This window comes from Mobula hypostoma, chromosome 7 (assembly GCF_963921235.1).
Source record: "Mobula hypostoma chromosome 7, sMobHyp1.1, whole genome shotgun sequence".
Lineage (NCBI taxonomy): Eukaryota > Metazoa > Chordata > Chondrichthyes > Myliobatiformes > Myliobatidae > Mobula > Mobula hypostoma.
This window is the reverse complement of record NC_086103.1, coordinates 11,921,261-11,941,239: the sequence shown is the minus strand read 5'-3', so window position 1 is coordinate 11,941,239 and position 19,979 is coordinate 11,921,261. Positions and strand designations below refer to the sequence as shown.

General features: G+C 45.3%; 1 protein-coding gene across 2 annotated transcripts in view; it reads left to right on the top strand.

The window, feature by feature from the left end:
* Nucleotides 1-483: 483 nt before the first annotated feature.
* The window catches only part of tmco6 (transmembrane and coiled-coil domains 6), a 57,119-nt gene continuing 37,623 nt past the window's right edge, over nt 484-19,979 (top strand). Inside the window, exons 1-5 of one of the 2 annotated variants that reach the window (XM_063053021.1) lie at nt 484-618; nt 3,420-4,091; nt 7,478-7,587; nt 11,522-11,705; nt 18,357-18,461. In XM_063053021.1, the coding sequence (XP_062909091.1) occupies nt 4,056-4,091; nt 7,478-7,587; nt 11,522-11,705; nt 18,357-18,461 (435 nt within the window). In that variant the 5' untranslated portion in view covers nt 484-618; nt 3,420-4,055. The remainder of the gene's footprint in view (nt 619-3,419; nt 4,092-7,477; nt 7,588-11,521; nt 11,706-18,356; nt 18,462-19,979) is intronic. The other variant, XM_063053020.1, reaches the window with a different exon arrangement.

The following is a 19,979-nucleotide window of genomic DNA, read 5'->3' as shown; positions in this document are numbered from 1 at the left end:
GATGCTGTCCAAGTTGCATGCCATCTTGGACAATGTCTCCCATCCACTACATAATGTACTGGGTGGGCACAGGAGTACATTCAGCCAGAGACTCATTCCACTGAGATGCAACACAGAGCATCATAGGAAGTCATTCCTGCCTGTGGCCATCAAACTTTACAACTCCTCCCTTGGAGGGTCAGACACCCTGAGCCAATAGGCTGGTCCTGGACTTATTTCCTGACATAATTTACATATTACTATTTAACTATTTATGGTTTTATTACTATTTAATTATTTATGGTGCAACTGTAACAAAAACCAATTTCCCCCGGGATCAATAAAGTGACTATGACTATGAATTCCAATTCCAACAGGAAACCTGGCAGGTTGGCCCGGGCTGTGAGACGGATCGGATCCTCCGAGGCTGCAGGGGGCGCTGAGGAGCCTGGAAAACGTCATCAGCGCGCGACAGAGGCGGCAGACCCAGGCCAATAGTGTCATTAGTGCGCGACGGTGACGGTGGCGGCGGCGGAGAGGGGTGAAGGCATCTTCAGTGCAGAGCTGCCGGCATGTGGCGGGGGAGCGGAGCTCCGGCCGTGGACGAGATCAAAGCCCGGCGGAGGCAGCAGGAGTGGGGTGAGCGGAGTTGGGGGGAACGTGAGGATCCTATCGCTGTCTTCCACCCTGGCCCCTCTTCCCCCTGTGTTTCTATTCCAGCTCCTGTCCTCCCCCCTCACCACCCTGGTCCCTCTTCCCCCTGTGTCTCTCTCCCAGCTCCTGTCCTCCCCCCCCCCCACCCTGGTCCCTCTTCCCCCTGTGTTTCTATTCCAGCTCCTGTCCTCCCCCCTCACCACCCTGGTCCCTCTTCCCCCTGTGTCTCTCTCCCAGCTCCTGTCCTCCCCCCCCACCCTGGTCCCTCTTCCCCCTGTGTTTCTATTCCAGCTCCTGTCCTCCCCCCCCCACCCTGGTCCCTCTTCCCCCTGTGTTTCTATTCCAGCTCCTGTCCTCCCCCCCCCCACCCTGGTCCCTCTTCCCCCTGTGTTTCTATTCCAGCTCCTGTCCTCCCCCCCCCCACCCTGGTCCCTCTTCCCCCTGTGTTTCTATTCCAGCTCCTGTCCTCCCCCCTCACCACCCTGGTCCCTCTTCCCCCTGTGTCTCTCTCCCAGCTCCTGTCCTCCCCCCCCCACCCTGGTCCCTCTTCCCCCTGTGTTTCTATTCCAGCTCCTGTCCTCCCCCCCCCCACCCTGGTCCCTCTTCCCCCTGTGTTTCTATTCCAGCTCCTGTCCTCCCCCCCCCACCCTGGTCCCTCTTCCCCCTGTGTTTCTATTCCAGCTCCTGTCCTCCCCCCCCCCACCCTGGTCCCTCTTCCCCCTGTGTTTCTATTCCAGCTCCTGTCCTCCCCCCCCCCCACCCTGGTCCCTCTTCCCCCTGTGTTTCTATTCCAGCTCCTGTCCTCCCCCCCCCCACCCGGTCCCTCTTCCCCCTGTGTTTCTATTCCAGCTCCTGTCCTCCCCCCCCCCACCCTGGTCCCTCTTCCCCCTGTGTTTCTATTCCAGCTCCTGTCCTCCCCCCACCCTGGTCCCTCTTCCCCCTGTGTTTCAATGCCAGCTCCGGTTCTCCCCCCCCCCACCCTGGTCCCTCTTCCCCCTGTGTCTCTCTCCCAGCTCCCCCCTCCCACCCTGGTCCCTCTTACCCCTGTGTTTCTATCCCAGCTCCTGTCCTCACCCCCCCCCCGACCCTCTTCCCCCTGTGTTTCAATGCCAGCTCCGGTTCTCTCCCCCCCCCCCACCCTGGTCCCTCTTCCCCCTGTCTCTCTATCCCAGCTCTGGTTCCCACTGCCACCCTGGTTCCTCTTCCCCCTGTGTCTCTATCCCAGCTCCTGTCCTTCCCCCCCCCCCCCACCCTGGTCCCTCTTCCCCTGTGTGTGTGTGTCTCTCTCTCTCTCCCCCCCCACCGCTCTCCATCTGTGGAGGGGTCAATGTTTTGAGGTGAGACACTTCACCTGTCCCGTTGAAGGATCTCGGCATGAAGCGTTGACCCTCCATTTAACCCCCAATGACCTCCTCCAGCTGTGTGTTTTTCTTTTGCTTTGTGAATTCTTAAACTTATTTCTTTTGATGTTTTAAGTTCAATTTCAGGTTTTATTGTCAGTTAACCATACATGAATACAGCCAAATGAGACAATGTTCCTCCAGTGCACAACACAATACCAACAGCACACAGCACATATAACTATACCATCACACAAAAAATAATAGAGCCCAAGTCCCCGAGAGGCATGGCTTGTAGACTGATGTTATTTATTTAGAGGTACCACACCGAATAGACCTTGGAGGTGTGCAGCTCCAGCAACCCCGATTAACCCTAGCCTAATCACAGGACCATTTACAATGACCGATTAACCTACTAACAAACGCCTTTGGACTGTGGGTGGAAAGCAGTTCACCCGGAGGAAGCCCACACTCTCTTGGAGAGGACGTACAGAGACTCCTTACAGACGACGCTGGAACTGAACTCTGAACTCCCAAACACCCGGAGCCGTAGCAGTGTCGCACTAACCATGACTGATACGGCACTACCGTGTTGTCCTAGTCCAGCTTGTTCTAAAATGGAGCAAGCACTGGAGGCAGGAGGTGCCAGTCCCCAACCTAGTATGCAGTCCAGGCCTCTGCTTCCTCCCACACCGCCTCTGGCACCTCTCCTGGATGGCTGCAACAAATGACACTCCGTCATGAGGGCCTGGTTCCTGCAATAGCCGAGGCATTCTGCCATCAGTCTCGCCATCCTTTTGTTGAAAAGTAGGAAGACTTTCCTGATGTTCTGGAGTCAATATTTACCTTTCAATCCAAATTATTGCTGTCAGTGAGAACTTTATTACACCTTCCCCTCCCGCCACTGGCATCTTCCCCCTCTTCCATTCCATTCCTGATGAAGGGTCTTGGGCTCGAAACATGGACTGTTTATTCATTTCCATAGATGCTGCCTGAGCTGCTGAGTTCCTACAGTAAATTGAGTGTGTTTCTCTGGATTTCCAGCAGCTGCAGAATCCCTTGTGTTTACTTTTCTAACTGATCCATGGCTCACACTGATCATACCTTGTATCTCCTCCCATCCGCGTGTGGGTTCACTGTTTCGTTCCACGAGGCTTTCAGTAGAAAATCCCCTCGGTAGTGTGAGGGTTGTACCATGGCTGTGTACCACAAGGTGTCTGTGTAAATGATGAATTCCTCACTCACTGGCTTTATATTTTTTTATTGTGATGCAGTGTAGTACAGTATTTCCTACGTGACAGCATTTTATCATTTTAAAAGTAGCTAGCCAGGATTGAAAAAAGAATGCAGCTCTTTTTGCACGTTCATAGAGCTTTGGTGATGTAACTGTAGCTGTAATATTCAAGGACAGAATCCACAATATTTTATTTATCTATTGATGTACAGGGTGGAATAGGGCCTTCCAGCCCTTCAAGCTGCGTCACCCGGCCATTCCCCAATGTAATCCTGGCCAATCTCGGGTGTAGTGGCTCCGGATTTCGAGGCGTGTGATCTGGCCGGCTTCCTCGGGCTTCTCACCCGTGCTGGGTTGGGCGTTGAGCTGGCAACTCAACCTCGTTAGAAAAGAGGAAAACGCTAAAGAGACGACAAAGTTGCCACCCGATGCGCCACGAAAGATCACGGGACAATTCACAATGACCGATTAACCGACCAACCAGTACGTCTTTCGACTGTAGGAGGAAACCGGAGCATCCAGGGGAAATCTTCATGCTCACGGGGAGGAACATCCAAACTCCTTAAAGGCAGCAGCGGGAATTGAACCTGGGCTATCCTTACTGTAAAGCGTTTTGCTAACCACTACACTGCTGTGCCACGTATTCCTGACATAAATCCATAGAATTCCAAACAACACTTAGTTTGCCTGCAATATTTGGGTTGGTTGACTGGTAATGTTACTGCTCATCAGTTTGACTTACAAGCTGCTGGATTTTCCTTTTGTGCTCAGCTCTGAGAAAGGCACGGAGGGAGAAGCAACTCGTCAGCAAGAGACTTCTGAGGGAGCTTCAAGGTGATGGAGAAGAGATGGAGATAAGAGAACCCTTGGTCACTCAGGAGGAGGTAAGACCCACTCAGTCCTGGTTCTGGCGTGTCCTGTGATGACCAACGTTCCCTCTAATTTTTGTTAACGTTTGCACGGGCCACCCATTGTTCTGAGCAGGACGTTTTTACATGGCCTGAAAACTGCACAACACTTTAAATGTTTTAGTTTATAACATGTGTACTATGAATATTGTGAATAAAAAATGAAAAGTCTCATACTTTTGATTTTATTTATTAATTGAAGGGATAATGAAATGCAGTACAAGAAAGAAAATCTTTCACATTTCGTAAATGCTTAAACTTGGACGGCATCAGCGGCTGCTTGTTTATTAACGATAAGCTGCCAACTTCCATATTGTGTTTATTGTTCAGAGTAAATTTATTACATATACATATGTAGACATATATGTCACCATATGCAGCCCTGGAATTCGCTTTCTTGTGAGCATAACTCAGTAAATCCAATAATCACAATAGAATCAATGAAAGACCACACCAACAGGGTGGACACCAGTGTGCAAATGACAACAAACTGTGAAAATGCAAAAAAAAAGATAAAAAGAAATAAAAAAAATAAATCAATTATATTATGACTGATCCGTTATTACAGATAGGACAGTCCATAATAACTGTCTGGATATAGTAATACAGGATAAACAAGCAAGAACAACTTATTTTATAGATATAGTCATTCCAACCACACATAACATACCGAAATCAATAAGTGGCAAACACCAGAAATATGCGGAATTGAAAGAGGAAATTGAAAAACTTTGGAACACGAACAAGGTAACCATCACCCCGATAGTAATATCTACAAAAGTCAGTGCGTTAAGCAATTAGGGCTACAAAAACAATATCTGTGTAAATCTCCAGAAACCCGCAATACTAAACACTGCTAGAATAGTCGGGAAGTTCCTAGCATTTGTGAAATGAGTGTGCATAGCTATGGCCGTATCTCAGTTTTTAAATAATAATAATAATAAATAAATAAGCAATAAATATCAAGAACATGAGATGAAGCGTCCTTACAAGTGAGTCTATTGGCTGTGGGAAGGTTACAATTTGTAATGTTGTAACTTGAAACACTGACAATGTAAATATGTTGAAGCTCTAAAATGTTACAAAGTTTGTGGAATGTGAACATTACATAAAAGAAAGTTCCACAGTATGGCAACAAAGGCTATTTGCATGGATGCATTGCAGTTACTGTGTGGCCACGCACCTGTGCAGCTTAGTATGAGCAGTGACGATGGTATACCTGAATATCACTGTGAGAAAAGGTTTGCTATGCAACCAGTTCCATTCTGTTACTCAGTTTTATGTGTAGAACATTACAGCACAGTACCACTTAACAGTTACGTGTACATTGTGACTTATGGTCTTATAAAAACAATCCCATAAGACATAGGTGCAGAATTAGTTCATTCAGCCCATCGAGTCTGCTCTGCCATTCATAAACACAAAATACTCTGCAGATGCTGGGGTCAAAGCAACACTCACAACACGCTGGAAGAACTCAGCAGGTTGGGCAACACCCGTGGAAAAGATCAGTCAACGTTTCGGGCCGGAACCCTTCGTCAGGACTGTAGAGGGAAGGGGCAGGGCCCTATAAAGAAGGTGGTGGGAAGGAGAAGGCTGGTAGGTTCCAGGTGAAAAACCAGTAAGGGGAAAGATAAAGGGGTGGGGGAGGGGAGGCAGGGAGGTGATAGGCAGGAAAGGTGAAGAAGGAATAGGGGAAAACACAATGGGTAGTAGAAGGAGGCGGAACCATGAGGGAGGTGGTAGGCAGCTGGGGGAGGGGGCAGAGTGACATAGGGATAGAGGAAGGGAGGGGGAGGGAATTACCGGAAGATGGAGAATTCTATGTTCATACCAAGGGGCTGGAGGCTACCTAGACGGTATATGAGGTGTTGCTCCTCCAACCTGAGTTTAGCATCATCATGGCAGTAGAGGAGGCCATGTATGGACATATCTGAATGGGAGTGGGAAGCAGAGCTGAGTGTTGCTCTGCCATTCAGTCATGGCTGATTTACTATCCCTCTCAACCCCATTCTCCCTCCTTCTCTCTGTAACCTGACTAATCAAGAACCTATCAACCTCCACTTTAAATATTCCCAATGACTTGGCTTCCACGGCTGTCTATGACAATGGTTTCCACAGATTCCCCACCCTCTGGCTGAAGAAATTCCTCCTCATCTCTGTTCTGAAGGGACGTCCCTCTATCCTGTTTAATTGATGTATCTCTAATTCCTTTTATGTTACGCTGTTTTATTCATAAAACATAGAACAGTACCGTACAGCCCTTCGGCCCACGATGTGCTGACATTTAAGCCAGCTCTCTTCCCTCCTGCAGAGTCCTCTGTTAGTTTTCTATCATCCACGTGCATATCCTGCATATGCAAGCACTCCTGAAAATACAACAGGTACTTGTGTTTTATAGGATTGCTTTTAGATTTATATTTATTGTGTATTTTATGTTTTTTTATATTGCATCGGATCTGGAGTGACAATCATTTCATTCTCATTTACACTTATCTACTGAAGAATGATAATAAAAAACCATAAATCTAAGTCTCTTAAGTGTCTGTAATTACTACCACCCGCACCACTGTCTGTGTTTTTTTTTAAAAACTTGCCTCCGACTTCCCCCTAGGCTTCTCTGCAATGACCTTAAAATTACGCCCTTTCATAAGCCATTTCCACCCTGGGAAAAAGTCTCTCGATCTGTACCTCTTACCATCTTGTACTCCTCAATCAAGAGATTTTTTATTTATTTTGTTAACTAGTGTCTATCATCTGTTCCCTATTTGACCATTTGTCTTGGAGCAGACTCAGCAAAGGAAGATATAAGCATTTAGATTTAAGGGAATGGCTCTGTGAGTAAGTTTGAAAAGCAATTCTGCGGTTGCTGGAAATCCAAGGTAACACATAAAATGCTGGAGAATGCAGCAGGTCAGGCTTTATTCCTCTATGGAGAGGAATAAAGAGTTGACGTTTCAGACCGAGACCCTTTCGCATCTCACTGATGAACTTAAGTCAACTGTTTATTCTCGCCCATTGATGCTCTTATCAGCGCAGAGCAGATCCTTCCAGCACAGTGAGCCACATCGCCCAGCAACCCACCAATTTAACACTGGCCAAATCACAGGACAATTAATCTACAAACTGTGGGAGGAAACCCATGCAGTTTACTGGGAGATTGTACAAACTTCTTACAAAGGATGCCGGAATTGAACTCTGATCCCCAACGCTCCGAGCTGTAATAATGTCAGGCTAATGCCTACGTTACCGCTTCACCCTGCTTCTGCAGCATTTTGTGTCTGTTGCCCTGTGGACAAGTGCTTGTAAGGAACAGGTAATTTGAGGTTCTACGTTCAGCACAGTGTCCTGTTTCTCTGTAGGTATCACAGCTGTACCAGAGGATTCAGCGTGGATCAGAGGATCGGGTAACTGCATTACAAGCCCTGTGCCAATTTCTGCACCAGACGGAGGCACAGAAGATGTTTGTCAGGTACCTGTACTATAATGTATTTGTCTGGCGCTTGTACTGTACTGGTGTATTTGTCAGGTGCCTGTACCTGCTTTCTCCTAAATACACTTCACAAAATTCTGCAATAATTCCAGATGAAGAGCCTTGGCTGATACAGGTGGACCACCTCGAATCCGGCAGTCAGTAATCCGGTTCCACCACTGGTTTGGACATTATTTTTGCCAGTCTGCTTTCAAATTTCCTGTGTTGCTGGGCCATACTGTCGCCATTATCAGAGTCAGCTGTTGGCACGGTCTTTAAATGAAGCAAGTCGTTCCTCTGTGTTATTCTGCATTTATTTTTATAACCTGTGCTTATTGAGCCTCAGTCATGTCTTCATTGAATAAAGGAAGTGTTTCTCGTGGTGTAAGGCCCAAATGCATACGTTATATATACCAGATAAGGTGGAAGTTCTGAAAGAACTCGACAGTGGTGTGTGTGTGAAAAGCATATGTGACTTGTATAATATTGGCTCTGCCACAGTTTATAATACAACGAGACAAAAAAAAAAGTTGCTCCAGTTCTTTGATAGCAAATCAAAAAAACAGTTGTGCATAAGGAAAACAATGAAAGATGGAAAATGTTCGCAACTAAAAAGTTCTCATAAAGTGGCTTAAACTCTCAGCGAAGGTGTAGAACTGTCAGGAGAGATAAGTGAAACTAATCCTGATTTGATGGAGACAGACGTGAGAGAACAGAGGAACATCTGGAGAAACTTCTGAAATGCCTTTTTCGCTGCCGCTGTTACTGTGCGATCCAGAATCTCCGGAGGGGAAGGCCCCGATCCTCGGCTTTGCTTGTTGCTCGGCAGCCGGGACGGGGTCGAAGCGTTCGGCAGAGATGGTGCTCGGTATCAAAGGGCTGGTTGGAGGCTCAAAGTTTTTGGACGGACTCAGAGTTGGCTGTGATCGGGTGCTTCCAATGCATCAACAGCTGTCGGTGCCTGGTTGGTCTATGGCAGAGAGAGTTTCTCCCTTCTGCCACCTGCTATTGGGGACTATCGGGAGTCGATGAGACTCTTTTTTTACTGTTCCCATGGTCTGCTCTTTATCAAATTATGGTATTGCTTTGCACTGCTGTAACTATATTTTGTAATTATGTGGTCTTGTCAGTGTTAGTCTTTGGTTTGCCTTGTTTTTTTGGTGATATCACTCTGGAAGAACATTGTATCATTTCTTAATGCATGCATGCATTTCTAAATGACAGTAAACGAGGACTGAGTGTCCTCATAATCTAATTATTTCACAAAGAATTAGGATTGGATTATGAGTGATTACAGTGAAAGGTGGCTTCAGTGTTTCCAACAGTAACGTGGCATAACATTTCGTGCAGTGTGTGGTGAAAAGCAGTCAGCAGACAAGGAAACAGCTGCTGAGTTTATTGTTCAGTTTGCTAAGTTAGTTTCTGACGAAAATGTAAGTCCTGAACAGGTCTACAATGGGGCCAAAGCCGTTTATATTGGCATTGCTCTTCAAGACGAACACTGACTACAGAGGATGCAGAATCACCAACTGGTTATAAAACATCAAAAGATCATGTCACTCTGCTCTAATGCTGCAGGAACCCACAGGTGTAAGCTGTTAGTCATTGGCAAAAGTTTACGTCCTAGAGCTTTCAAAGGTGTGAATTAGTTTCCAGCAATTTACTGTGCCAACAAAAAAGAATAGATTACATTGGAATGGTTTGATCTCTCCAGGAGCGAGAGCTTATTGTGCTTCTGTTGGTCTGGACAAAAATTGGTAAGATAATGCTGATTTTAAATAACTGCTTTGTGCATCCAAAAGCAGAACTCTTGGTAAAGAATAATGTTTACAGTATCTACCTGCTGCCTAACTGTACATCATTAATTCAACCCCGGGACAATGGCATATTACACTTTTTGAAGGATAAATATCGCTCCCTGTTTATGAAGCAGCTACTGAGTGCAGGTGACTCTGACAGACCAGTACAAGAATTTGTAAAAGAATTGCCCTTCATTTGTCATTCTTTTTTATTATTATCCAAGGATGAGATGATCATCAAGTGGGTTAGAGGTGTTTATTTAATCCTAATCTAACCATCTGTGATTCAGCAAAGTCACTAATCCAATACTGCACAGGTCTCAATCATTCCAGATTTGTGGTGGTTAACCTGTATCTGCATCAACACACACAAAATGCTGGAGGAACTCAGCAGGTCAGGCATTATCGATGGAAAGGAATAAAGAATCGATGTTTCAGGCTGAGACAATTCGTCAGGAAGTGGGAAGAAGCCAAAATTCCTTTTGAGTCTGGAAGCCCATAAGTGTCACCACACTTTCAGTGCCAACATAGCGTCCCCACAACTAAATAACGCTAACACGTTCGTGGGAGGAGACTAGAGCACCTGGAGGAAATCCACGTGCTCACGGGAAGGATGTGCAGAGGATGCCAGAATTGAACACCAAACTCCGGCGACCCACGCTGTAACAGCGTCACACTAGCCACTATGCTACCGTGGTGCCTCGGTGTACGTCAAAACGTAGAGTGAAATGTATCGGTTGGTGTCAACGACCAACACAGCCCGCGGATCGTGCTGGAGGCAGCCCGGAGGTCTTGCCATGCTTTCAATGGCAACGTGGCATTTCCACAACTTACCTGTCCTAACACATACAGGAGCAAACTGAGCTGTGGAAATCCACAGTCACAGGGACAACATACTAACTCCTTACAGCAGACAAGTGAGAATTGAACCCCAATTGAGATTGCCGGTACTGTTAAGCGTTATGTTAACTTCTTTGCCATTGTGCTGATGGCGTACTAGATTGTTTAGGTAAGGGAACTATTTTGCTGTCATAAGAATTGGGGGAAATGATAAAATGGGTTGAAAGGGATAATGAATTAGCCATGATAGAATGGCAGAGCACACTCGATGGGCCAAATGGTCTCATTCTGCTGCTACTGCTTATGTTTTCTGTCTAATTCAAGCAGTCAGCATTCATTTTGAGAGGACTAGAATACAAAAGCAAGGATGCAATGCTGCGGCTTTATAAGGCTTTGGTCAGACGGCACTTGCAGTATTGTGAGCAGCTTTGGGCTCATTATCTCGGAAAAGATGTTTGGGCATTGGAGAGGGTCCAGTGGAGGTTCTTGAGAATGACCCCAGGAATGAAAGGGTTAACATAGGAGCGTTGGATGGCTCTGGCCTGTACTCACTGGAGTCTGGAAGAATGTGGGGGGTGGGGGGATCTCATTGAAACCTATCAAATATAGAAATGCCTGGATGGAGTGGATGTGGAGAGGATATTTCCTATAGCGGGGTAGTGTAGGACCAGAGAACACATTCTCAGAATAGAAGGATGTCCTTTTAGAACCTAAATGAAGAGGAACTACTTTAGTCAGAGGGTGGTGAATGTGTGGAATTGATTGCTGTGGAGGCCAGGTCATTGGGTATATTTAAAGTGGAGGATGATTATGTTCTCGGTTTGTAAGGGTGTCTAAGTTGATCGGGAGAGGGCAGGGGAATGGGGTTGAGAATGGTAATAAATCAGCCATGATGGAATGGCACAGCAGGCTCGATGGCCAAATGACCCAGTTCTGCTCTTACATCCTTCGTTTTATCCTCGAAAACGAGCACATCCTCATTGCAGGCCTCAATGACCCGGAGAGCGATGCTGGCTGGCGTCTGGACTTCATGCTGTGGCTCTTGCTAGGGTCTCCCATGCAAAACAGGTCAAAGGGTAGAGAGGGGCTGGAGTAAGAGTAATCCACGGGGTTTATTCTGACTGGTCAAACAGAACGTTTACAGAAACAGACACGCGGTTAAAACCTTCGTTTTCACCCTAAAAAGGGTGGCGTAACGGGAAGTAAATAAGTCTAATTCAAGCAGTCAGCAAAATAAAAACAGATTCAGTAAGTGTAATCTGAGTGTTTTAATTCTGCTTCAACCCCATGTATAGTTTGGAAAACAGTATCCACGTTCTCATTGGGCTCTTCACCAGCAACCTGGCTTCGGTTCAGCTTGAAGCCGCACGGTGTTTACTGAAGCTCTCCCATGCCAGCGATCCCAGCATCTCGCTCGTGTGTTTGCCAGCAACACCCTACCTACTAACCTACCTCTCGGGTCAGAGTGCAAAGTTCACGGTAAGTGTCAGTTCATAGAACGGATCTTCACACCAGGTTCTTAGCTGTAGCTTGGCTTTGAGTTCATAGGTTGAGCATCATTTAGGATCCTGCCCACCCTGCTCATGGACTGTTCCTCCCACTCTCATCAGGGAGGAGGCTACGGCCGGACCACCAGACTCAAAAACAACTAGTAAGGCTGATCAACACCTCCACCCACTAACTCACACCCCCAACCACCACTACTTTATCGTTTCCTGTCAGTCAAAGTTCAAACATTTAAAGTAAGTTTATTATCCAAGTACAAATATGTCACCATGAGATTTGTTTTCTTGCAGACATACTTATTAAATCCAATAACCATAATAGAATCAATGGAAGACTGCACGAACAGGGTGGACAACTAGTGTGCAAATGCAACAAACTGTGCAAATCCAAAAGCAAAGAAAAAAAGTAATAGTAACAAATAAATAAGCAATAAATATTAAGAGTATGAGATGAAGAGTTCTCAAAAGTAAATCCATAAGTTGTGGGAACTATTCAGTGATTGGACCAAGGACACGTTATGCACAGACACTCCTGTGTGTGGGGTCACTTGTTGAACATACAATTAATTAATTTATGTATATAAGCTATCATCTGTGTTTATATTTATTGTGTTCTTTATCTTATTGTGTTTTTTTTTGGTGCTGCATCAGATCTGGAGTAACAATTATTTCATTCTCCTTTACACTTGTGTACTGGAAATATGTTGAATTTTGTGGTTAAAATTTCATAAGGAATTTGGATTTATTTATGTTTGATTCACCAAGGTTGATTCCGGAGATGAGAGGGTTAGCCTAGGAGGAAAGATTGAGTGGTCACGGACTGTACTTGCTGGAGTATACTTCCCTGTAGAACAGAGATGAGGAGGAATTTCTTTAGCCAGAGGGTAGTGAATCTGAAATTAACTGCCCTGGGAAGCAGTAGAGGCTTAAATATTGTTAAAGATGTATTTAATGTACTTAATGTGTAACTATGTTAAATATCATTAAATAAACTATGTTAGTATATTTAAATGTATTAGATACACTTGTTGGCCACTTTATTAGGTACACCTGTACACCTCGATAATGCAAATATCTAATCAGCCAGTCATGTGGCAGCAACTCAGTGCATAAAAGCATGCAGACATGGTCAAGAGGTTCTCTAGTTGTTCAGACCAAGAATCAGGGTGGGGAAGAAACGTGATCTAAGTGACCTTGACCGTGGAATGATTGTTGATACCAGATGGGATGGTGTGAGTATCTCAGAAACAGCTGATCTCCTGGGATTTTCATGCACAACAGTCTCTAGAGTTAACAGAGATTGACTTGAAAAAGAGGAGAAAAAACATGGGAGTCACAGTTCTGTGGGCAAAGCCAGCTTGTTTCCGGGAGAGGTCAGAGAATGGCTAGTCGATTCAGTCTGACAGGAAGGTGACAGTGATTGAACTAACCACACATTACAACGGTGGTGTGCAGAAGAGCATCTCTGAACGTGGATGGGCTTCAGCAGCAGAAAACCACGAACATACATGCCTTGTGTACTTAATAGTGGCCACTGAATGTACATTAAATATATTTTAGATGGTTAGATTACAGTATAGCCTTTGATATTCCTTTTAGGATATCCCAAACCATTTTAGTTTACAAAGTATTTTGAGGGTGCACGGTAGTGTAGTGGTTCGTATAATGCTATTAGAGCAGCAACCTGGGTTCAATTTCCAATGCTGTCTGTAAGCAGTTTGTATGTTCTCCCCGTGACCACGTGGGTTTCCTCTGGGTGGTCCGGTTTCCTCTCTCAGTCCCAAGACGTAGCGGTTAATCGGTCACATGGGTGTAATTGGGCAGTGCGTGCTCACTGGACCAGAATGGCCTGTTTCCGTGCTGTATCTGTAAATAGTCACTTGGGTGTATTGCTCAAAGAGGCACTAGGAGTGGCCTTGGCACTTTGTAAATACAATGTACTAATGTGATGAACGTAACCAAGGACATGCTGTTTGTATTGTAGACCAGTACAGCACTGGGAACAGGCCCTTCAGCCCACAATGAATGTGCCGATCACGAAGCCAGTTTAAGCTGCATATCTGCCTGCATGTGGTTGGTATGCTCCATTCTTATTTGATTATTTAACGGTGCAGCGAGGAGATGGCCCTTTGAGCCGTGCCACACCGCCCCAGCAACCCCACAGCCCCGATCGAATGACGGGACAAGTTACAACGACCGATTAACCTGCCCAGTACATCTTTGGCCAGTGGGAGGAAACCAGGGGACCTGGAGAAGTCCTACACACTCCAAGGGGAGGACATAGAGACTCCTTGCAGAAAGGCAGCGGAATTGAGCTCCCAACTCCAGAACACCTCAAACTGTAATAGTGTCGCGCTAACCCTAAGCAACTATGATGCCCGTTTCTTGTCCGTTTGTGTGTCTGTCTAAATGTCTCTCAGACAATGCTATCATGCCTACTGTGGTGCTAGAAAGTTTGTGAACCCTTTGGAATTTTTTCTATTTCTGCATAAATATGACCTAAAATGTGATCAGAACTTCACGTAAATCCTAAAACTAGATAAAGAAAACCCAATTAAATAAATAACATAAAAACTTTATACTTGTTCATTTATTTATTGAGAAAAATGATCCAAATTACATGTATTTGTTCTTTGTGACCTCCTGGAATATTACACACCTTGCTCTTGTTGGTCGACCGCTCCTGGGGAGAGTAACAACAGTATTGAATTCCCTCTGTTTGTATACCATTTGCCTGATTGTGGATTGCTGGAGCCCAAAACTCTTTTAAAGCCCGGTGGTCCTCAGAAATCTCCTTGGATTGAGGCATGGCACATTTCCAAAAACCTGTGTGCTAAAGATCAGACTTTGATAGTGATGACCCAAGTTTATGCTCTTTAAATAGAGCAGGGCCTCCCACACTCACACCTGATTGTCATCCCATTGATTGAAACACCTGACTCTGATTTCCCCTTTAAATGAACTGATAATCCTTGAGGCTCTCATACTTTTTCCAACAAATACATGTAATATTGGATAATTTTTCTCAAATGAACATGTATATTGTGTTATTTTTGTTATTTATTTAATGGGGTTCTCTTTATCTAGTTTTAGGACTTGCTTAAAGATCCGATCACATTTTATGTAATATTTCTGCAAAAATATAGAGAAAATTCTAAAATGTTCCCTGTACTTCCACCACTTCCTTTGACAGTGTGTTTCATGTGCCCAACACCAGGGGGCAGACTTGTACCTAGAATCACAAACTGAGTCGAAATGGAGTTGATTGTCATATGCATAAATACATCTGCAGAGGTGGAATGAAAACCTTACTGGCAGCAGTATCACAAGCACCAGATAAGCAGCATTCACAAGAAAAGCATAAATTAACATAAATTATTTATACTCACCATTGTAACATCGTCGTCTTCATCTCTGCCATCAGATTTCTGTACAGTCCATGAACACTTCCTCACTATTATGCAAACAACAGGAATTCTGCAGCTGCTGGAAATTCAAGCAACACACATAAAAGTTGCTGGTGAACGCATCAGGCCAGGCAGCATCTGTAGGAAGACGTGCAGTTGATGTTTCAGGCCGAGACCCTTCGTCAGGACCTTCGAAGGGTCTCGGCCTGAAACGTCGACTGCACGTCTTCCTACAGATGCTGCCTGGCCTGATGCATTCACCAGCAACTTTGATGTGTGTTGCTCACTATTGTGCTTTCTTTTTGCACTTTTTTTTATACACATCATCATTATTATGTGCTATGTTGTATGATGTGGGCAAAAATTGGTCTTCATGATCGTGATTGTTCTTGACAAATTGCCTTCTTCTGGGCAGTGTCTTTACAAGGCGGGTGATCCCATCCATTATCAATACTCCTCACAGATTGTCTGCCTGGTGTCAGTGGTCGCACAACCAGGACTTGTGATCTGCACCAGCTGCTCGTACGACCATCCACCACCTGCTCCCACGGCTTCACATGACCCTGAACGGGGGCTAAGCAGGTGCCTCACCTTTTCCAAGGGTGACCTGCTGACTAGGAGGGAAGGAGCACCTTACAGCTCCTTTGGTAGAGATATATCTCCACCCCACCACCCATTTTTTATATATAGTACTGTGCAAAAGTCTTATGCACACACAACAGAATCACCGGCATGTGTTGTGAAATTAGTTATTATGTGGCAGCAGTACATTGCAATACATAAAAACTGTAAATTCAGTAGACATAACAAATAACCGGTGCAAAAAGAGAATAAAAGGAAAAAATAGTGAGGTAGTGTTCATGGGTTCATTGTCCATTCAGAAACCTGCTGGTGAAGGGGAAGAAGCTGTGCCTTATAAGTTGAGTGTGTGTCTTCCGGCCCCTGTACCTCCTTCCTGACAGTAGCATTGGAAAGATGGCTGGGTGATGAGTGTCCATAGTGATGACTGCCGATTTCTGATGCAGTGCACCTTGAAGATGTCCTAGATGCTGGGGAGGCTAGTGCCCATGAGGGAGTTCACACAAGATCACACAAGACAAAGGAGCAGAAGCAGGCCATTCGGCCCATTGAGTCTGCTCCGCCACTCCACCGTGAGCTAAACTATTCTCCCATCTAGTTCCAATTTCCGGCTTTTTCCCCATATCCTTTGATACCCTGACTAATTAGATACCTATCAATCTCCTCCTTAAACACCCTCAATGATCAGGCCTCCATAGCTGTATGTGGCAACAAATTCCATAAATCCACGACCCTCTGGCTAAAAAAATTTCTCCTCATCTCTGTTTTAAATGGGTACCCTCTAATTCTAAGACTGTGGCCTCTTTTTGAAGTTTGAAAGAGATCGCCCCCCCCCCCCCATCATTCTTCTGAACTCCAGCAAGTACAGGGCCAGAGCAATCAATTTATACTTTAACCCTTTCGTTCCCGGAATGATTTTCGTGAACCTACTCTGGACCCTCTCCAATGCCAGTACATCTTTTCTTAGACAAGGGGCTCAATTCTGCTCACAATACTCCAAGTGTGGACTGATCAATGCCTTATAAAGCCTCAGCCCACATTTATACCACTGGAGCCTTGCATAATAAGAAAACCTGACTTCCCTTTTGGGATTAGTCTTTAAGCTTATGCAGTGTATAGAATGACCAAGCTAGAAACCAATACCTAATCTATCATTTGTACAAATCCTTTTTTTTGTCATTCTATCTTTGCCCGTTCATCCCGCTCACTGAGTTGACTGAGTTCACAACTTTCTGCAGCTTGTTTTGATCCTGTGCCAGGGAGCCTCAGACTTTTGCACAGCACTGTATTTGTCAGTGTAGAGCAAAGAGTGGGAATCCAGAATAAGGTGGAGGGCTGTAGAACTGTGCACATATACCAGGGAGCCCAAGACTTTGGCACAGTACTGTATACTGTGATTCATGGTCATTTTTGTCTTGCACTGTACTTTGTCAGTGATAAATGTTCCTGATCCTGGCACAGTTTTTACAAGAATAACTAATAAGCACAATAAAAAAAAAAGACAAAATCCACTTTAGTACCAAGTGGTGACAGTGTCGCTGTACTAAGGTCAATCTTGATTAGGGTTGTGCTGGTTGGTTTAATAACCGAATGGTTGAAGGGAAGTAGCTGTTCTTGAACCTGGTAAAGTTCAAAAGTTCAAAGTAAAATTTATTATCAGAGTGCAAACATGTCACCACATACAACCCTGAGATTTTTTCCTTTTTCTGCAGGTATGCGTGGCTAATGTATAGAACAGTAACTGTAAACAGGATCAATGGACAACGAATTGTGCAAATGTAGCTATAAATAAATAGCAATAAATAACAAGCATGAAATAAGAGTCCTTAAATGAATGTAGTTATCCCCTTTTTTTCAAGAGCCTGATGGTTGAGGGTCGTAACTGATTTTGAACCTGGTGTTGCGAGTCCTGAGACTCTTGTACCTTCTACCTGATGGCAGCAGCGAGAAAAGACCATGGTCTAGGTGATGAGGAGTTTTGATGATGGATGCCGCTTTTTTGCAGCAACATTTCATGTAGATGTGCTCACTGGTTGGGAGGGTTTTACCTGTGATGTACTGGGCCAAATCCGCTACCTTTTGTCGGATTTTCCGCTCAAAAGCAACGATGTTCCCATACCAGGCCATGATGCAGCCAGGCAGCACAGTGATGTGGAACTTCAGGCTTTTGTACCTCTCGCCCGATGGTAACTGTGAGAAGATGGCATGGTCCAGATGGTCCAGGTGGTCAATGCTGCCTTCCTGAGGTTGTGCCTCCTATAGATACAGAGATGAGAAAGATTTTCTTTAGCTAGAGGGTGGTGAATCTATGGAATTCATTACCATAGACGGCTATGGAGGTCAAGACTATGGGTATATTTAAAGCGGAGGTTAATAGGTTCTTGATCAGTCAGGGTGTCAAATGTTATGGGGAGAAAGCAGGAGAACGGGGTTGAGAGGGAAATGGATCAGCCATGATGAAATGGCGGAGTAGATTAAATGGACAAAACGGCCTAATTCTGCTCCAGTATCCTGTGGTCTTATCATTAGAGGAGTGGAATGGCTGTTTATTTGTGCCGGAACTGCTGATTATATGGGGTATTGATTTTGGATGGATTTGATGGCATAAGTCGCCCTAACGATTCTGGAAATGCTTTCAGGAGCAGTGTTTATACATCCTGGGCAACATGGCAGCAGAGAATGAAACCGTTCGAAGTCAGCTCCTGCTACAAGGTGTGATTCAAGCACTGGCAACCTGTCTGCAGGTGAGACACGTTCCCCAGAACACCACTGGCCAGCCTGCTTTCAAAAAAATGTTAACACACCACTTAAGTGCGACAGATCAGCGGACCTGGAGGCACAGGGGAAGCTGCAGGTGCTGGAAGTGTAGAGCAACACAAATCCAAAGCAACAGCATCAGCCTCAGTTTCCCACCTCCTTGCTTTTATTGCACTGTCCTCCCTTAGCGAGTCCTTCTTCAACCTCTTCTGCCTGTCACTTCCCTCTGTCCCTTTCTTCCATCCTGCACTCTCCTGTCAAACTTTTGGTGATTTATCCCCCTCCCCATTCTCACTCTTTCCATTACCTGTCCTGGTTTCCCTTTTACCTTTTTTCCTCTTCACCTGTCCATCGTCTCCCTTTGGTGCCTCTCCTCATTCAATTTCTCCCATGGACCACTTTCCTGTCCTGTCAGATTCATCCTTCAGCCCTTTACCTTTTCCATTGTGTCACTTCCCAGCTTTTCCACCCCTCCCTCACACACTCACCGGTCTCGCCTCTCACTTCGTTCCCCCTCCCCCACCCACCCACCCACCAACCCACCACCTTATTCTGGCATCTTCTCCCTTCCGTTCCAGTCCTGATGATAGGTCTTGACCTGAAATGTCGACTGTCTGTTCCCCTTCATAGATGCTGCCTGACTGCTGGGTCCCGAAGGTGTGTGTGGTTTCAGAAGGCAGCAGGGAGGATGCTGTGATTGGCCTGACCAGCTGAGCTGAAGAGCTGTTTCTGTGCTGCTTTCCTCTGAGACCCTTGGCTGTAGAGTACTTTGTTACATTCCAAAATTTGTCAGAGTTCTGTATAAAACCATGCTTTTGTCCCTCTTTAAACCTCCCTAGCACACCACATCTCTAGAACTAATAGCTATTCAAGAATCTATCAGGGTCCGCTTTAAATATAGCCAATGACTTGGCCTTCACAGCCATCTGTGGCATTGAATTCCAAATTCATTACCCTCTGGCTAAAGAAATTCCTCCTCATCTCCATTCTAAAGGGACATCCTTCTATTCTCAAGCTGTGCCCTCTGGTTCTAGACTCCCCCACCATGGGAAACATCTTCTCGACATCCACTCTATCTAGACCTTTCAACATTCAACAGGTTTCAGTAAGATCCCCCTCATTCTGCTGAACTCCAGCAGTTGCATGCTCAGAGTCACCTAACTCTCAGACGTTAACCCTTTCATTCTTGGGATCATTAAGTAGGTTAACTATTACATATAACAAAGAACATCACAGCACTGTACAGGTTCTTTGGCCCATGATGTTTTGTCAACTTTTTAACCTACTCTGAGATCAATCTAACCCTTTCCTTCCACATACCCCTCCATTTCTCTATCAGCCACGTTCATATTTCAAGAATTTTTAAAATGCCCCTAAAGTATCTGCCTCTACCATCTGCCTGTTCCACACACCCACCTCTCTGATTTAAAAAAACACAAAACAAAACCTACCTCTGACATCCTCTCTATACTTTCCTCCAATCACCTTAAATTATGCCCCGAGTA